General features: G+C 32.0%; 1 protein-coding gene across 5 annotated transcripts in view; it reads right to left on the bottom strand.

Moving 5' to 3' along the window:
• The window catches only part of TBC1D32 (TBC1 domain family member 32), a 204,141-nt gene that overhangs the window by 163,921 nt on the left and 23,182 nt on the right, over positions 1-17,038 (bottom strand). For 4 of the 5 annotated variants that reach the window (XM_081295926.1, XM_081295923.1, XM_081295922.1 and 1 more), the window contains exons 5-11: positions 15,697-15,765; positions 11,898-12,023; positions 8,862-8,940; positions 8,666-8,769; positions 8,514-8,575; positions 7,161-7,305; positions 4,795-4,854 (exon numbers count right to left, since the gene is read on the bottom strand). In XM_081295926.1, the coding sequence (XP_081152052.1) occupies positions 4,795-4,854; positions 7,161-7,305; positions 8,514-8,575; positions 8,666-8,769; positions 8,862-8,940; positions 11,898-12,023; positions 15,697-15,765 (645 nt within the window). The remainder of the gene's footprint in view (positions 1-4,794; positions 4,855-7,160; positions 7,306-8,513; positions 8,576-8,665; positions 8,770-8,861; positions 8,941-11,897; positions 12,024-15,696; positions 15,766-17,038) is intronic. The other variant, XM_081295924.1, reaches the window with a different exon arrangement.

Here is a 17,038-nt window from a genome sequence, read left to right on the forward strand (position 1 = left end):
TCTTCCTCCCATTCTTCACAAATAGAGCTTTCAACCCTTCTCCCCTTTCCCAAAACTTACCTACTCTCAATAGATTCCCTCCAATTTTAATTCCCAAACAAAATACAAATCATCAGTGAAAAAGGACTGATAATTATTAGATTTAGTAATAAGGAGATTGTTGGAGACCCTGAATAGGTTAGTTTCATGGGAATTTGAAGATTAAATCCAGTTTACAATAAAGAAATAAGAACTGAAAAAGCAGAGGTACCTAGAATTATTTTCATTTTCATGAAAGTTAGCCATGAAGGAAATTTAAAATAGAGCAACAGGTACTATAAGGGTCTTAGAGGCAAAACTAAAATTTTTTTTTCCAAGTTGGAAAGATAGGGTCATGCTTCGTATTCTTGGTAGGGTATCCAACAGAAAAGTTCAACTATATAGGAAATAAAGAAGTCAGCTGACAGAAAAATGTACCCAAGAGCGAAAAGAAGTTTGGAGTCAAGTAGAAAGAGGATTAAGCTTTAGATGGAAAAAAAAAATATATATATATATATATATATATATATAGAGAGAGAGAGAGAGAGAGAGAGAGAGGGGGAGGGAGACAGAGAGAGAGAGAGAGAGACTGACTCTGTATGAACTGAGGCAAGTTCACAAAGATGGTATGCAGTTATCAATGGATTTCCCTATCTAATTCATTTTATTGTGACCTCAGGTCTGTGCACACACACACACACACAAAAAAAGTTAACACGGCAGGACTTCTGTCTTTAGATAGTACTGATTTCAAGGTTAGACTCTGATAGCATCTGGAAAATTGGAGTTTAGAAGTTCCCACTGTTGCAGAAGAAAACTGCCTGTGAAGCCCAAGCCAGGCAGATGTGAAGTCTCTACCCTGGCTTCTAGTGTTCTTGCTTGAGAGGATTCCAGCAAGACCTGAGGCTTATTAAAAGAACAGACTGCTTATTAGACAGATAGGAAAAGGGGGAAACAGGTCACTGGCAAGGAAGAGAATGAGTCTTCTCAGAGTGAGGGATATGTGCCCCCATCCCATGCCCTCCAGTTTTTTTTGTTTGTTTTTACCTATGTATTTATTTTTGTGGTGCTGGGGATTGAACCCAGGGCTTTGTGCATGCAAGGCAAGCACTCTACCAACTGAGCTTTATCCCCAGCTCTGCCCTCTAGTTTTATTGGGGGTCTAGGGAAGTTTTCCGAGAGTCCCACCAACCACTTGACTTTTGACTGACAGCATGATTGCACCATATTTCCAAACCACTGTACACAGTAATGGTCTGAGGCAACTATGGGTCACTTTGGCCAATGCTAATTGGTTCTGATTGGAACTTATTCTTAAAAATTTTACAGTTAAAGGGAATTATCCTTATCTCCGTGAGTTCTGAAATCTAGTCTCTATAAGGGTCACCAAAGTCCCCCACTTAAGGGTAACTTAGCAGGATGGAGCCTTTCAGACCAGTATTTCTACTTCAAATAATGGGTAGTTTGATGAAGAATGTAATATATCTTGTTAATTTAAGCCAGGCAGGGTTGATAGTAATTTGTTTTTTAAAAGAAAAGCACGTGGCCAGGCACGGTGGCACACATTTGTAATCCCAGCAGCCCAGGAGGCTGAGACAGAAGGATTGTGCCAGCCTCAGCAACTGTGAGGTGCTAAGCAACTCAGTGAGACCATGTCTCTAAATAAAATACAAAATAGGGGGCTGGGGATGTGGCTCAAGCGATAGCAGGATTGCCTGGCATGCGTGCGGCCCGGGTTCGATCCTTAGCACCACAAGCAAAACAAAGATGTTGTGTCTGCCGAGAACTAAAAAAAAAATAAATATTAAAATTCTCTCTCTCTCTCTCTCTAAAAAAAAATAAAATAAAATAAAATAAAATAAAATACAAAATAGGGCTGAGGACAGGGCTCAGTGGTCAAGGCCCCTGAGTTCAATCCCCACAAAAAAGCATGTGGAGGCCAGCACAATGGACCCAGTTTATAGAATCATTCCCTTAACCTCATGTTTACACCATGTACATCTCTCTGTTACCTATCACCATCATTCCAAGAATGGATCAGAGGGCTTTCACTGTACCTAAACTATAAAAAATAATTTTTTAAAAAAAATGTGGTTTATGCTGAATATCTGCATTATTTGTAACCATGTGAAATATGTGTTAGGCAGAAAGTGCCTATACAGTCAGACCCCAATAAAATAAACTGTTCAATAATCTCTAACAAACTTCCCAATAGATAACATTTTATCCAAGTTGTCACAATTCAATGCTGGAGGACTTAAGCATATCCTGTGTGTTTCCATGGTAAAACAGTTAGAATCTTACACTTTCATTTCCTCCAGATCTCACCAAATTTACCTCTTCTCTTTGCTGATTTTATGTTGTATCCTTTCACTGTAACAAATGATAGCTGAGAGTACAACTATGTACTGAGTCCTGAGTCCTCCCAGAAAATCATCAAATCTGGGGGTTGTCTCAGAACCATCTCCCATAGCTATATATCTTGTCTAAATCAAATTTCAGAGATCAGAGCCATGTCTCCTAGAGATCTGCATTTCAAACACTATATGACCAAATCTACCAAATCAAAAAAACCATTACTTTACCAGCAATGTTTTCCTTTTACTATGTTACTTACTTCACTTAATGACATTAATCACTTAATTATTTGAGGTCTCACCATCCCCTCTTCAAAAATCAAGACCTCCAAATCCTACTTCTAACAACAGTAATGGATCTATCCATTTTTATCCCAGTTCTCAGGGGCATATCCTTAGTTCACACTTCCATCATCTTTGGCTGACATTACCCACAACCTCTCAACCATTTTTTCGCTTAAACATTTCTCTTCTATAACACCTATAACTTTCAGAGAATAAGAAAAATGGTGCCACCTGAAGCCATTTCAGAACTCATTCCTTTAATGGTATCTGAACAATTATTCAAATTATTAAAAACAAAAGATTAAATATTTACACTGAAAATCAAAATGTTTTTTAACTAGTTCATGACTGTGCAATGCCATGAAAACAAAGAGTATCTTAACTTCTATAAATAACTGACAGCACATACATAAATTGTTTGATGCCCTAATGCTACCTATTGAAAATGCCAAAAACATACAGATAGAATTACACAAATACAGTGGTCACTAAACATGTAACTATTTAAATTAAAATTAAATAAAACTTAAAATTCAGTGTTTCAGTTATCCTAGATATATTCCAAGTTTTCTATAGTTATATAAGACTAGTGGCTGAAAAATGTAGATTTTTCCATTGTTGAAGAAAATGTCATCAGACAGTACTAATGAGAAACTAAAGGAGAAGCTTTAGTAGATTAACATTACACTGAACAGGCTACTCAGACTAAGATTCTAATGCAAGGATTTCTTACAGAACAGAAAGATAAATCTAAAGGAGTGGACTAAAGTTCCACCATAGATTCACAATTAAATCTCAACTCTGAAAAGAAAATGGAAATAAATGCATCTTGTATTCATTTTTCTCTACTTCTTTTCAAAAGTAGGACCAAATTTACTTAACAAATTTTTTTTTGATGTTTTATAAATTTTAAAAAGCTTTTTAGAAAAAAAAAGAAATTTAAAATGAAGTCTCTTCTAGCAAGTCTGATCCATTACAAACATAAAACAAAATTTTTTACTAATTTGATAAAATATTGAAGTGGTTTATAATGAAGTAATTTTACCTGCAGGCTAAAAATTGACTGATACAGGGTTGACTTTTCAAAAAAGAAACAGATTGTAAGAATCAATTTATAAGAAACATTTTAAATGCTTGCACTAGGGCCTCTGTAATAGCAACAGTGTTCCTATGTATACATGGGGGGTTGAGGGGCGGCAACAATTGTCCTGTTCTTTGGATTTTCCCCTTTCTCTCTTCTAGCACCAGAAGTCTATGCTCATATGGCAACAAAGAATTCATTTAAGTAGGAACGGGAGAAAAATGAAAGATAGAAAGGCTTTATTTCAGTTCAGTTTTTCTTTTCTTAAGTACCCTTTATTTGTACAAATAAATTCTTATCCATTTGTACAGTATTCCTCACTTCTACCCAATTTTCTTAATTCTCAAACACAAAACAATTATTTTTCTCCTCCTTTCATCCTATGCTCTACTATACTCACCCCAAAACCCACAATTTTAGTAATATTCCCTTTGTCTACCTAATTACATAAACCATACTTATTGACCCAAAGTTATATTAGTATAACAAATATTTTAATAAATTTGATGTTTTTCATATTTATTATTTATTTATTAATTTTGCTGATTTTTTCCATCTCTTTCAGGGCCCTTATACAATGTTCTACAGCAACAAATATAGATAATTTTTATAATATATTTTAGAGTATAAATCTATACTTGATATAACTCACCAATTTTTAAAAATACAAAAGCACTTTTCACTCGAGTTTTTTCTTGCAAGTTTTACTCAAAATTAGAGTTATATTTTATAGAAGTAATTACCTTCTCAATGTCTGACCTCAGTCAAATTACATGTAATACTTAGAAATATGGCTTCTCTCACACTACCTTGTTATTTACAGCAGCCCACTTTAATATGTACTTACATATTTCCTAATTGTTAACCTGACTGCCTCTTAAGTCTCTACTTTTATTCTTTCATGTTTCATAAAATGTAGTTTAAGGTCACATGAAAGGGGAATTGCTTCATTAGCTAATATTAATCATCCCCATTTGACTTTGCATATTCAAAAAGGTATATCATATAATCTTTCTATGATATTATTTCTGAACATAAAAAGTACTGACTTACCAAAGACTTATATTTCTTTTCAAGAAGCCTCAGTACCACATCTCTGCTATAATATGCATGCTAAAGTTAAGAAGAAATGATATTTAATATTCAAGTTATGCCATTTAAAATCTTTTTCTAGCATCATTACCAATATCATAAATCTCATAAAAATTGGGTTTAAATTATTACAACCAATGCCAAGAATGTTTTACAATGTACATTGTATTAAGAAGAAAGCAATTTCAGGAATGCAAAAGATATAAAAAAAACTTTTAGATCCTATAGTGTCACACCAGTAAAAAAAAAAAAAAGACATTCTATCCATCTTGTACAGTTTCCATGCCAAACTTGTTTAAAACCACCACCAAAAAGGCATACCTAACTACCAGTGTATGACAGAAACCAAAGAAAGTATACAGAAGCAGGAGGAGAAAAAAATCACAAATCATATGCTGAAAACTTGTACTATCCATATGTGCAGAAACTTGCCAAGGTTGAAATACTAATTACCTTCTGCCAATAATATTGTAAAATGACTGAAAAGTGCCAAAAAAATCTTTAATTCTCTCCTTAGAGTTGAATATACATGGCATTAAAGTCTATACATACAATGTATTCTACAAAGCCAAGGAAAACTACAAATACTGTTTTGTTAGATTATGATATCATTAGTGTTAAAAAGTACTTTATTTTTCTTAAAAACAAATAAAATATTAAATACAATAATTCCCAGTTAAAAACTATAGGAATTTGGGGGAATAGTGATTTTAATTCATTAAATAGTATTTTAATTAACTGGATGGTAGTCAAAATTTCATGTAGTTTAAAATGTTTTCAAACATCATTTTTTGATTTAATGAAGTAAATATGTTGATGTATACTTAAACTATTTTTAATATTGACCATGTTCTGAAAAGAAATGTTCATAGCACCTTTGATAGATCAGGTTCAGCAAATTAGTCCCTGGACCAAATTCAGTCTACCACCTGATTTTGAAAGTTCTATTTGAACACAGTCAAGTACATTCATTTACATATTACCTATGGTTGCTTTGAAGCCACAACAGTTGGGTTGAAAAGCCACAACAGAGACTAGACAGCCAATAAAGCCAGAAAAATTTACTGTCTGGTCCTTTACATAAAGTTTGTCAACCACTGCCATAAACACAAAGAATGCAGAAGGATAACAGAAATTTTCATTAACATGATAAAACATTTGAGGTTTAATTTTTTTAAATGTATTACTTAGTTTTCTGTGATCTGTCTCATTCTGTTGGAATCAGTACTGGCAATCAAAAATGTTAAGTGAAATAAATTTTCAAAAATTAAGAGAATATGATTTCATTTTTGTTGAAAAAAAACAACAAAACAAAAAAGACCTAAGCAGAAAAATATAAGTGTATTAAAAATATAGACTTACATAAATCAAAAATTTAACAGTTGTTATCCCTGTGCTGAATAATTAGGAAAAAAAATTGTGCTTTTATATTTTTTGTAACTTTCCTCAATAAAGGTCTAATTTGATAATCAAGAAAAAAAATTAAGAGAAAGTATCAGACAAAAGGAATAAAGGGTTCAGGTTAATTTAATTAAATTCAGCAAACATTTATCAAACATTATTATGTAGGCTACATGACAGAATCATGTTCTAATTAACTGGGCATTTACCATATAGTTTAGAAAACAAAAAGTAGGGGGAAAAAAGACATATGCTATTTAATATTCAAACTGTGCTGAGCAATAAACAAATATGCTACTGTTTTACATAGCAAGTCCCTAGCCACTCTCTTCTCTACTGCAACAGATACCTAGAGCCTAGTAGACAGGTTGAGAGAAACAAGATGTAACACAGAAACTAGTGCTGCAATTGCCAGACACAGACAGACCTCTACTATTCCATAGCAAAGGAGGGTGGTAACAGCATAAAGATCTCTCCACTCTTAATTTGGATTTCAGTTCTAGGATGTGAGGAGCTCCACTAGAATTTGGGCATTAAACACATTCGCTAAACTGCAGGTTCAGGAAGAGGCAAAGAGGAATATTTTAGACATATCTCCTATGCCCAAGAAAAATCAACAGTGAATCCTGAGATCCTATCACATCAATTTTAAATTTTCAAAGCTTTTAAATAAACTAAAACAAATTAGATTTTTGGAGAAGCCATTCACCTTAAATAGACCAAATAAATTACCATTTAAAATCCTATTCTGACTCTGCCAAATACCAGACGAATGATCTTGGGCAAGTTAATGCAACCCTATCTCATAGATTTTTAGAAGAATGAAATAAGTTAATACACATAAAAGTGACTAGAACTCTTAGTACACAGTAAACACTAGTTATTCTTTAAATGATGTAACAAAAGAAAATTCTAGTTTTCCTTACCATCCACTTTTTGAACCACACAGCCTTAGTATCAACTAATGCAAAAAAGTAGATTGGATCCAAAATCTTTTGTGATACAAGATGACTTTGATCATGTTTAACTGACAACAAGAACAAAGTACTCTCCACAATTTCTTCCATATACCTTAAAGTTTGGGAAAGAACAAGATATTTTATGAAAAAATAAAAAAGACTATTTTTTAAGCGCATGTGTGTGTGTGTGTGTGTGTGTGTGTGTGTGTGTATAAAACTGGTGATATACTTTACACTTGTGAAATGTAATTTTTAGTAACAATATTTATATTTAGTAAACAGCAGAGATGATATTCACACTCAGTTTTTCTGCTTTAAAAACTTATATTGTTTCTATTTCAACACAGTTGCAGCCAGTATGGAAAGCAATATAGAGATTCTTTGGAAACCTGGGAATAGAACCACCATTTGACCCAGCTATCCCAGGGACACAGCCACACCAATGTTTCTAGCAGCACAATTCACAATACCTAAACTGTGGAACCAACCTAGATGCCCTTCAGTAGATGAATGGATAAAGAAACTGTGGTATATATACAATAGAATATTATTCAGCATTAAAAGAGAATAAAATCATGGCATTTGCAGGTAAATGGATGGAGTTGGAGACTATAATGCTAAGTGAAGTTAGCCAATCCCAAAAACCCAAATGCCAAATGTTTTCTCTGATTTAAGGATGCTGATTCATAATGTGAGAAAGGCGGGGGGCATGGGAGGATTAAATGAACTCTAGATAGGGCAAAGAGGAAAAGGGGTGAAAGGAGAAGGGAGGGGGCATGGGAGTAGGAAAGATGGTGGAATGAGATGGACATCATGAGCCTAAGAACATGTATGAAGACACAAATGGTGTGACTCTACTTTGTGTACAACCGGAGATATTAAAACTTGTGCTTTATGTGTAATATGAATTATAATTTATTTTGCTGTCATATATAACAAATTAAAAATTTAAAAATGAAAAATAACTTATATTGTTTCTATTTCAACACTGACTCTCCAAAACTTTCCTTTTGAGATTCACCAATGTACTTAGAACCTTATTAGACATTTTGTAGATGAAAGAAAAAAAGGTTAAAGAACATTTAAGAAACTAGTCCAAAGTAGCAAAGAAAACCTGAAACTACAAGATCCTACTTTTACCTTGTTTTGATAAGTGATATAAAATGATATACTTGTGTAGTGCTAACTGTGAAATATGATAAACTTAACACTACATTACCTTCCCAATCATGTAAATCAATTAAGACTGTCTCTACTCAATTGAAATGTCTAAGAATCAATACCTATGTTTTTCACATTTGCATAAGTTAGGAGACTTACTTCTCTGGATGACGAATCCAGAAAGATGGAGCCTCCTTCTGATACTCATTTAGAAGTCGAACCTACAGAGCAATGTTCAAGAGTTCTTACAATATTAGAATCCTTAAATACAGAACTACTAAAAATAGAAGCATATTCTAGTAAACAAATACCTTTTTGAGTAAGCAGATCACATTATGATTAGTTATATCTACACCAGTTGAAAGAGTAGGAATATGATTTTCTCCAGAAAGAAAATATAACTCCAAATATTTTGCTGAAAAAAGAAAAAATATACAACTTTTATATCATCATTTCTTAACTGCATATAAGAGAAAAAAACATTTTTAAATGATTTAATAAACATACCTAAGTTTGTATAAATTTCCTTGGTCATATACAACGGTGAAAGTGTAAATGTCTGTGCATAGAATTTTAAAATCCGGTCCTGGAGAAATGAGACAGATGATTTGCATATAAGATTGTTACAAAACTTAAGATGAAACATTTTTCACAGAGTAAAAACTTACCAAAATAAACACAAAATAAACCATTCAGAAATCTACAAATATGTATATGAAAAAGAGCACACTCTTGTGTTGATAAGCAAAGAGTAAAAATGATAAAAACTAACAGCAAATAACAAAAAATATATATTATCACAATATCTGGGAATAGTAGGTACTGACATTGGAAGGTGAAGTGGGAGGAGAAAGATTAGGTTTGATAGAGGAAGGTACAATGGAAAGGTGCCAGTAAACAATGAAACAGAATAGGCAATATTAAATTTTAAAAGACCATGCATTTCCAAATCCAAGATTTGTTTTCTAAATTGTTTACATGGGTAGCTTCACATTAAGGATTCTTTCTTATAATTGTGTCTATTCCCAAGAAAACACACTTTTCAAAATTTAACATTAAATTCAAAGTAAAAACATGTAATATAAGGTAAAGTAATTAAATGAGAAACAGGTATATTTATAACAGTGCCTGACACTAGTAGGGACTTAAAAATATTAGTTATTATTATTTTAATCATACTAAATTAAATATTATAATGAGATTAGTACTAATAGTGAAATCCAACTTCCTATTAAATAAAAACAAAGTTGCCTCAAATTTTCTAATCAAATAATCTAGGGGGAAAATTAATAGTCTTGTTTATATCACTTAAGAGAATATGCAGGGCTGGGGATGTGGCTCAAGCGGTAGCGCGCTCGCCTGGCGTGCGTGCGGCCCGGGTTCGATCCTCAGCACCACATACAAAAAAAAAAACAAAGATGTTGTGTCTGCCGAGAACTAAGAAAAAATAAATAAATATTAAAAAATTCTCTCTCTCTCTCTCTGTCCCCCTCTCTCTCACTCTCTCTTTAAAAAAAAAAAAAAGAGAATATGCATACAAGAATAGTTGCCCAAGTGACTAATGATTTCCAATAATCCCAAGAAATTCCTTCTCAACACGTTATTAAATACTTTGGGAAGTCTACTTTCATAACTACGGCAATAGATAAGTATCCATAAAACTTTTAAACCACTACAGACTTTACTTGGTTATGTCTAAGAGTCCTTTAGGATAGGAGATAAAAAAACAGAATCAAATTTAACAATTTAGATCAAGCAAAAATTTAAAATGAAAAGAAACCTATGCTTTGTTTTCCTCAAAATGACTAATTCTACTGCCATTTTTCCTCCATAACAATTATTCAATTTTCTTAAGTAATAAAACTGACCCTTGCTGTTTAATAATCTATAATGGTTAAATAAAACAACTTATACTAACTTTGCTATGTTTATAAAGTTATTATAAAGTTACTAAAATAAAAAAAATCTATTCTGCCATGATTCTTTGTTAAGAAAGGGAAAAAATAGCAGGGAAAGTTACAATTGCATTTCTTATTAGAGAGACTTTAAATGTTAAAGCCTTAACATGACCCTAAAAATATCTTTTTTCTCCCTTGAAGTTCTTGTTTTTACAGAAGTCTATAATACCCTCTGGTGTTAGTAAGTTTGAACTGCATCCAAGTATGAGGTAAACATCTTTTTTCTCTGATAAGAATAACAAAGATGGTTCCCAAACCACTTCTGTTTATCAATTAATTATTATTAATAATATAATTAAATATTGATGTCCTTAAGCTGATAAATGTGTTAAGATACCTTATATTTTTCCATACTAATTGTTTACTGTCTGTGCTCTTTACTAGAATCACATTCCATAGGGGAAAGACTTGTTCTACCTTGTTCATGGTAAATTACCAGCATCTAAACTGGAATGATGCACTGTTATAGTTTAGATATGAGGTTTGGGCTCAAAGTCCATATGTGAGACAATACAAGAAAGCTTACAGGTAAAATGACTGGGTTATGATTTTTAACTGATTCGCTTTCCTCCAACCCACTCTTCTGCCTTGCTATATTCTGCCACACTTTGGGCCCAGAGCAATGGAGCCAGGCGGCTATGGACTGAGCCCTCTGAAACTTTATGCCCCAAATAAACTTTACTTCCTCTAAAATTGTTTTTGTCAGATCTTCTGTTCATAGCAGTGAAAAGCTGACTAAAACATGCACACTGTATATATTCAATACAAATTCCTTGAACAAATAGAAAAATGTTGCTCTTATGGTAATGCCTTAAATTCTATACAAAAAAAACCATACCAATTTTTAAAACAAAGCTTTCTTCAACCCATCAATATGAAGAAAAAGACCCTATTATTTAAAAACTCCAATTTGTATTTAATCCTGATGCTTGATAAGTCAGGATTTTTTTATTCACATTATATCACTATCTGTAGAATTATAGCACTTAAGATAAGCTTACTTTTCATCATATAATAATTCGCATTCCTGAAAAGTCATATGCATTTTGATTTTTGCAAAAAATCAATCTTATCTCTACTGACTCCATTTTATAATTTTAGGGATTTTCTGACATTTGCTTTATGAGTAATTTCAATTTATTTTCTAACCTCTAAGCTTTATAATTTTCTGGCTTCTCTGTTTTAGACAGCCTCCAAATAAATGCTTAAATGCAGGAGGAAAATCATATGACACTTTAGAATCTATCCTATTAATCACTTTAAGTTCAAATTTTCATTTATTATGAGCCCTTAAAATATTAATCTTAATTCAAAAATAAGAACCCAAATACTTGGGTATCTTTCACAGGATAAGACAAAATACACAAGATAACAGGATATTATTTGGCAATAAATTATGATGGCGACCATACTTTGAATCTAATTATTAAGTATTAAGTTAATTACTGAAAAAGAAATTTTGACAATCTGAAAAGCTGTAACCAAAATTCCATAAATATTTGTGCTATCAAAAAAAAATCTCACATTCCATTTAGTTCTAGTTGGGAAAACAGGAATTTCTAAAAATATTTATTTATTTTCTTACACTAAACACAGGATCAGGATCTGAAAGACACAATGTCAATTTTTCACAGAGAGTAGTCCAATTTTCACAGTTCAGGACATCAGATGGAGGAGCTGAACATAATGTTTGTAAGGCATCATATCTCACCTAAAATTTTTTAAAAGAAAAATTTTTATTAATAGTTAGCCACTAGAATAATTCCAATTTTTCAAGACAATATTAAAAAATTCTTCAAAACCAGAATCTGAATAATTATTTTAAAAAGCCATTTATGAGAAAATAATACACTTTTATCAGGTAACTCTTGAGAATTAATTCATTTTGTAAATTAATCACTAATCAGGGGAGGGAGGGTGATGTTTTGTACAAAGAAAATTTAAACACTAACTGAACTAGGAAACTTAGATTTCATGTCTAAGTAGAATAGAAAGAAGAAAAGTGGTTGAAACAGAATCACCAATGCAATGTTTTATTGGCCTCACCCCACAGATTTTCCCAGTTCTAGTAAAGTCCACACAGGTGCTTCTGCAGTTGAGGGCTCTGATTTTAAAACATTTCCTAGATATGCCCTTGGTGACACATTTCCATTCCAGAACATGTGAACAATTCTCATAAACAATTCATTTGAACTTTTTTGTGCTAGACCATATTTTCTGACCTTCTAACTACTGAAATAGGGGGGAAAATTCAGCAATGGAATGCAAAATTGAATTTCTGTATTTTCACAAAAAGTTTGCTTTGTAATCAGTCTTCTCAAAATCCAATCAGAATTCACTCAAAACAGTATGACCCAAGGGACAGCAACAGAGAATAGCTCCACTCTGATGATGACAAACAGGGCAAAGCATCTCTCCTATTCACACTCCAGCTAATGAAGAATAACACAGTAATTCCAATCTAATCCTTAAAATCTGGTCCTTTCCCAACTGAAAAACTGAAGCCTAGTGAAGTCATAAGTGAAGGCGAGGCATCAGAGACAGAAGCCAAATTGAGACATTCATAGCTTTCTAGATAAAAAAATAACAGAATACACAAGTATCTGAAAATATCTATATACTCATATGCAATAACTCCTAAATATACTTTTATTTCTGACAAGCATTAGGGGAATGTGAAGTTTTAAAAATTAAGAATTCATTTATAATGTTAAGTAGTATCCTCTTTTCAATAAATTTTAGAACAAAATACTATTAAGAATTTAGTATTCCAGAAGCAGAATAAAGATTAATGAACAACTATAGATTTCAAAGTAATCCATTTAAACAAAAGAAAGTTAATATTTATCATATAAAAGTCAAATCTCATTTCCAATATCTTTTCAAACCTGTTATTTACTAAGATCCAAGAAATAAAACAATGCAAAATGCTGAACAGAAAAAAATTATTCCTTAGTGATTTTTTAGAAAATTTCAGTGGGAGTAAATAACAATACATTTCATTTAAAATGTAAAGTTTGAAAAAAATAATTCATTTCCAAAATTAAAACTAAATGGCATATACACAAAAGTCTTAGTTAATTTTTTTTAAATATCCTATTGTATTTCTACTTCAGATTGATTTTCAAATGAAATAATACATCATAAAGAGCAGATAAAATCTCTTAAGTATAAACATAACTCAATACACAATTACTTCCTCAAAAAACTTAAGTTGTCAAAGTCTCAGTGCAGGGATTGGGAAGATATTGGTCAAATACAAAATTTCAGTTGGAAGAAATAAGTTCAAGAGATTTATTATACAACACTGTGACAACATAAATATGTATTATTTTCTTGAAAATCACTAAGCAGATTTTAACTTTTCTCACCAAAAAAAATCATAATACTTACATTAACGAGATCAATTTTTTTCACTATTAAGTCAATATATATTTTAAAACATGTCACACATGATAAATATAAAATTTGTCTATTAAATTTTTTTAAATGTTTACTCACATTTTCTAGAAATAAAAAAATCATGAAATAAATTAATTCCTAGCAAATCAATAACTAAAATATTGCATACAAAACAACAGTAAAGGAACAATTTAAGGACAATTACTCGTAACTTAATTTCTTACCAATGAAAGCTGGGGGGGAAAAAAAGATTTTCTCTAACCAACCATGACAATTTTTTAAAGAATATATGCCTTATTCTGTGACCTTTCATTCCAAAATTGAAGTTTACTAGGGATATTAGCCTAGAATTGATCATAACAATAAATAAAAACCCAGCCTCAAGAGAAAGAACCCAGCTGCTGATTGTAATCTAGTATAATATAAATATGTAATATCTGATTTTCTTTTTTCTCTAGGGCTTTGAGATGTAGTATTAGGTCATTTATTTGTTGACTTTTTATTCTTTTAATGAATGCACTCAATGTAATAAACATTTTTCTTAGTATTGCCTTCACACTGTCCCAAAGATTTTGATATGTTGTATCAGTGTTTTCATTTACCTCTAAGAATTCACTGGAGAAAAGATAGTACATTCAACAAATGGTGCTGGCAAAACTGGATAAAATCCATATGTAGCAAAATGAAATTAAACTTTTATCTCTCACCTTGCACAAAAATCAACTCAAAGAGGATCAAAGACTTAGGCACTAGAACAGACCTGCACCTAACAGGTCAGTTAGGCACAAATCTTCACCATGTTGGCCTAGGATCTGACTTCATTAACAAGACCTCTAAAGTCCTTTTCTTCTCAGCAAAGGAAACAATAATGTGAGAAAAAGAGCCTACAGATTGGGAGAAAATCTTTATTGCCCCTCCAATAAAGCATGAATCTCTAGGATATATAAAGAACTCAAAAAATGTAACAGCAAAAAAACAAATAACCCAATCAATAAATGGGCTAAGGAACTGAACAGTCACTTCCCAGAAGAAGAAATACAATTGATGAACAAATATATGAAAAAATGTTCAACTTCACTAGCAATTAGAGAAATACAAATCAAAACTACTCTAAGATTTCTTCTCACTCCTGTCAGAATGGCAATTATAAAGACTACAAGCAACAATAAATGTTGGCAAGGATGTGGGGAAAAAAGTACACGTATACATCGCTGGTGGGACGGCAAATAGGTGCAACCATTATGTAGAGCATTATGGAGATTCCTCAGAAAACTTGGAATGGAACCTTCATTTGACCCAGCTATCTCACTCCTCGATATACACCCAAGGGACTTAAAAATCAGCATACAACGGTAATGGAGCGACATCAATGTTTATAGCAGATCAATTCACAATAGGTAAACTATGTAACCGACCTAGGTGTCCTTCAATAGATGATTGGATAAAGAAAATGTGGTATATATAGTCAATGGAATATTACTCAGCTTTAAAGAATGAAATTATGGCATTTGCCAATAAATGGATGGAGTTGGAGCATATCATGCTAAGCGAAATAAGCCAATCCCCAAAAAACCAAAGGCCAAATGTTTTCTCTAATATGCAGATGCTAATTCACACTAAGGGGCTGGGGTGGGGGACACTAGAAAAGAATAGAGTTACCTTAGATTAGGTAGAGGGAAGTGAAGGGAGGGGAGGAGACAGGATGAGGGGATAGGAAGGATAGTAAAACGAAACAGAAATGACATTATTGCTTTATGTATATGTGTGACTGCATGACCAATGTGATTTTACAACATGTACACTCAGAAAAATGAGAAATTATATCCCATATATATATATATATATATATATATATATATATATCAAAGTGCATAAATGCAGTCTACTGTCATGTATAACTAATTAAAACAAATTAAAAATTTAAAATAAATAAATAGATATATGGTATCTGACTAAATTTGACAGCTGTCCTTAAAACTTACCTCTTTGGGTTGCCCAGGATCCAGCTGGTCTAAAATCAATTGTAATTTTCCTTGACAAAATTTGTAACTCTGTAACACAATCAACAGAACACACAGAAATTCCATAGACTTTCAGAACTACTGCTATAAATGATTGTTAACATAATTTTCAGCACAGTATGCATTCTGAACAAGAGAAAAGATTGATCTATTTTGACTTGGCAGCAAACTTGGAATCCTGTTTCCCGAGGTTTTAATGAGAATTCAATGTCCCAGTAGAACAGTGTACCTTCCTGTATATGACAGTTATTATTTGATAAGCAATTGCAATGTGTAGAATATTATAAGATAAAAAAAGCATAACCAGAATCTTGTATACCCAGAATTATGCGATAAACAAAACAGAAAAATAAAACCACATTAATAAAAAGGCACAAATAGTACCTACACATAGCTATAACCCTGATTGAACTTTGTGTTCCCTTTCCTATGCTTTTCTTAGCATTTTTCCATAGTTCATTTGTGAAAAAATTCCTGAAGTAAAAATTAACATTTAGAAAAAAGTTCATAGAACATAAGCTATTTTGAAAGAAAAAGTCTTTTTCCCTAAAACAGTTTAAATATACATATTAAAAGATCTCTAAAAATAACAAAAATAATATTAACAATTGCAATTTCATATCTATTATGTAGCAAGCACTATTCTACCTCAATTTACAAAGTCTCTGAAATATGAGAAAAATGAAAGCCAAAGAGGTTAAATTACTTCTCCAAGTCACAAAATTATCAGAAGGCACATTCACACCTATATTAGGGCCCTCTCTCTTCATTATTTATGCTATCCTGAGGTGTTCTTACCCAGTTCTTTGTCTTTGAGTAGATCATGATGATCCACAACCATTTCCTGGGGTACAGAGTGCTTGCCTAACTCAGTGTGAGGCCCTGGGTTTGATCTCCAACACCACAGGAAAATAAAGCATAAACTTTAATGCTTATGTAGTTGGAATAGCCTCAAACTACTTATCCCTTCAGTTATCTTCTTAAACATAATTACAAAATTCTCTTTAAAATTATTTTTAAGTAATGAAATAATTTTTATTACATGAGATATCAAAATGAGTCTAATACCTATCTTAAAGGTGACCTATGCTATAATCTTTTTTATATTATTGTTTGTAAGTTAACAGACATAAATATACAATTGCAGTTAACTGTTATGGCAATTTAACTAGCGCAGACAATGTGTTCACATGAACACATTTCAGTTGTTTTAAATATTCCTTTTGGATACATGTCTGTCAGATGCAGGATACATAAAGACTGCAAATAGAACACTCATTCTGGTTTTTTACACATATTTTGT

The sequence above is a fragment of the Spermophilus citellus genome (genome assembly GCF_964194105.1).
Source record: "Spermophilus citellus genome assembly, chromosome: 5".
NCBI lineage: Eukaryota > Metazoa > Chordata > Mammalia > Rodentia > Sciuridae > Spermophilus > Spermophilus citellus.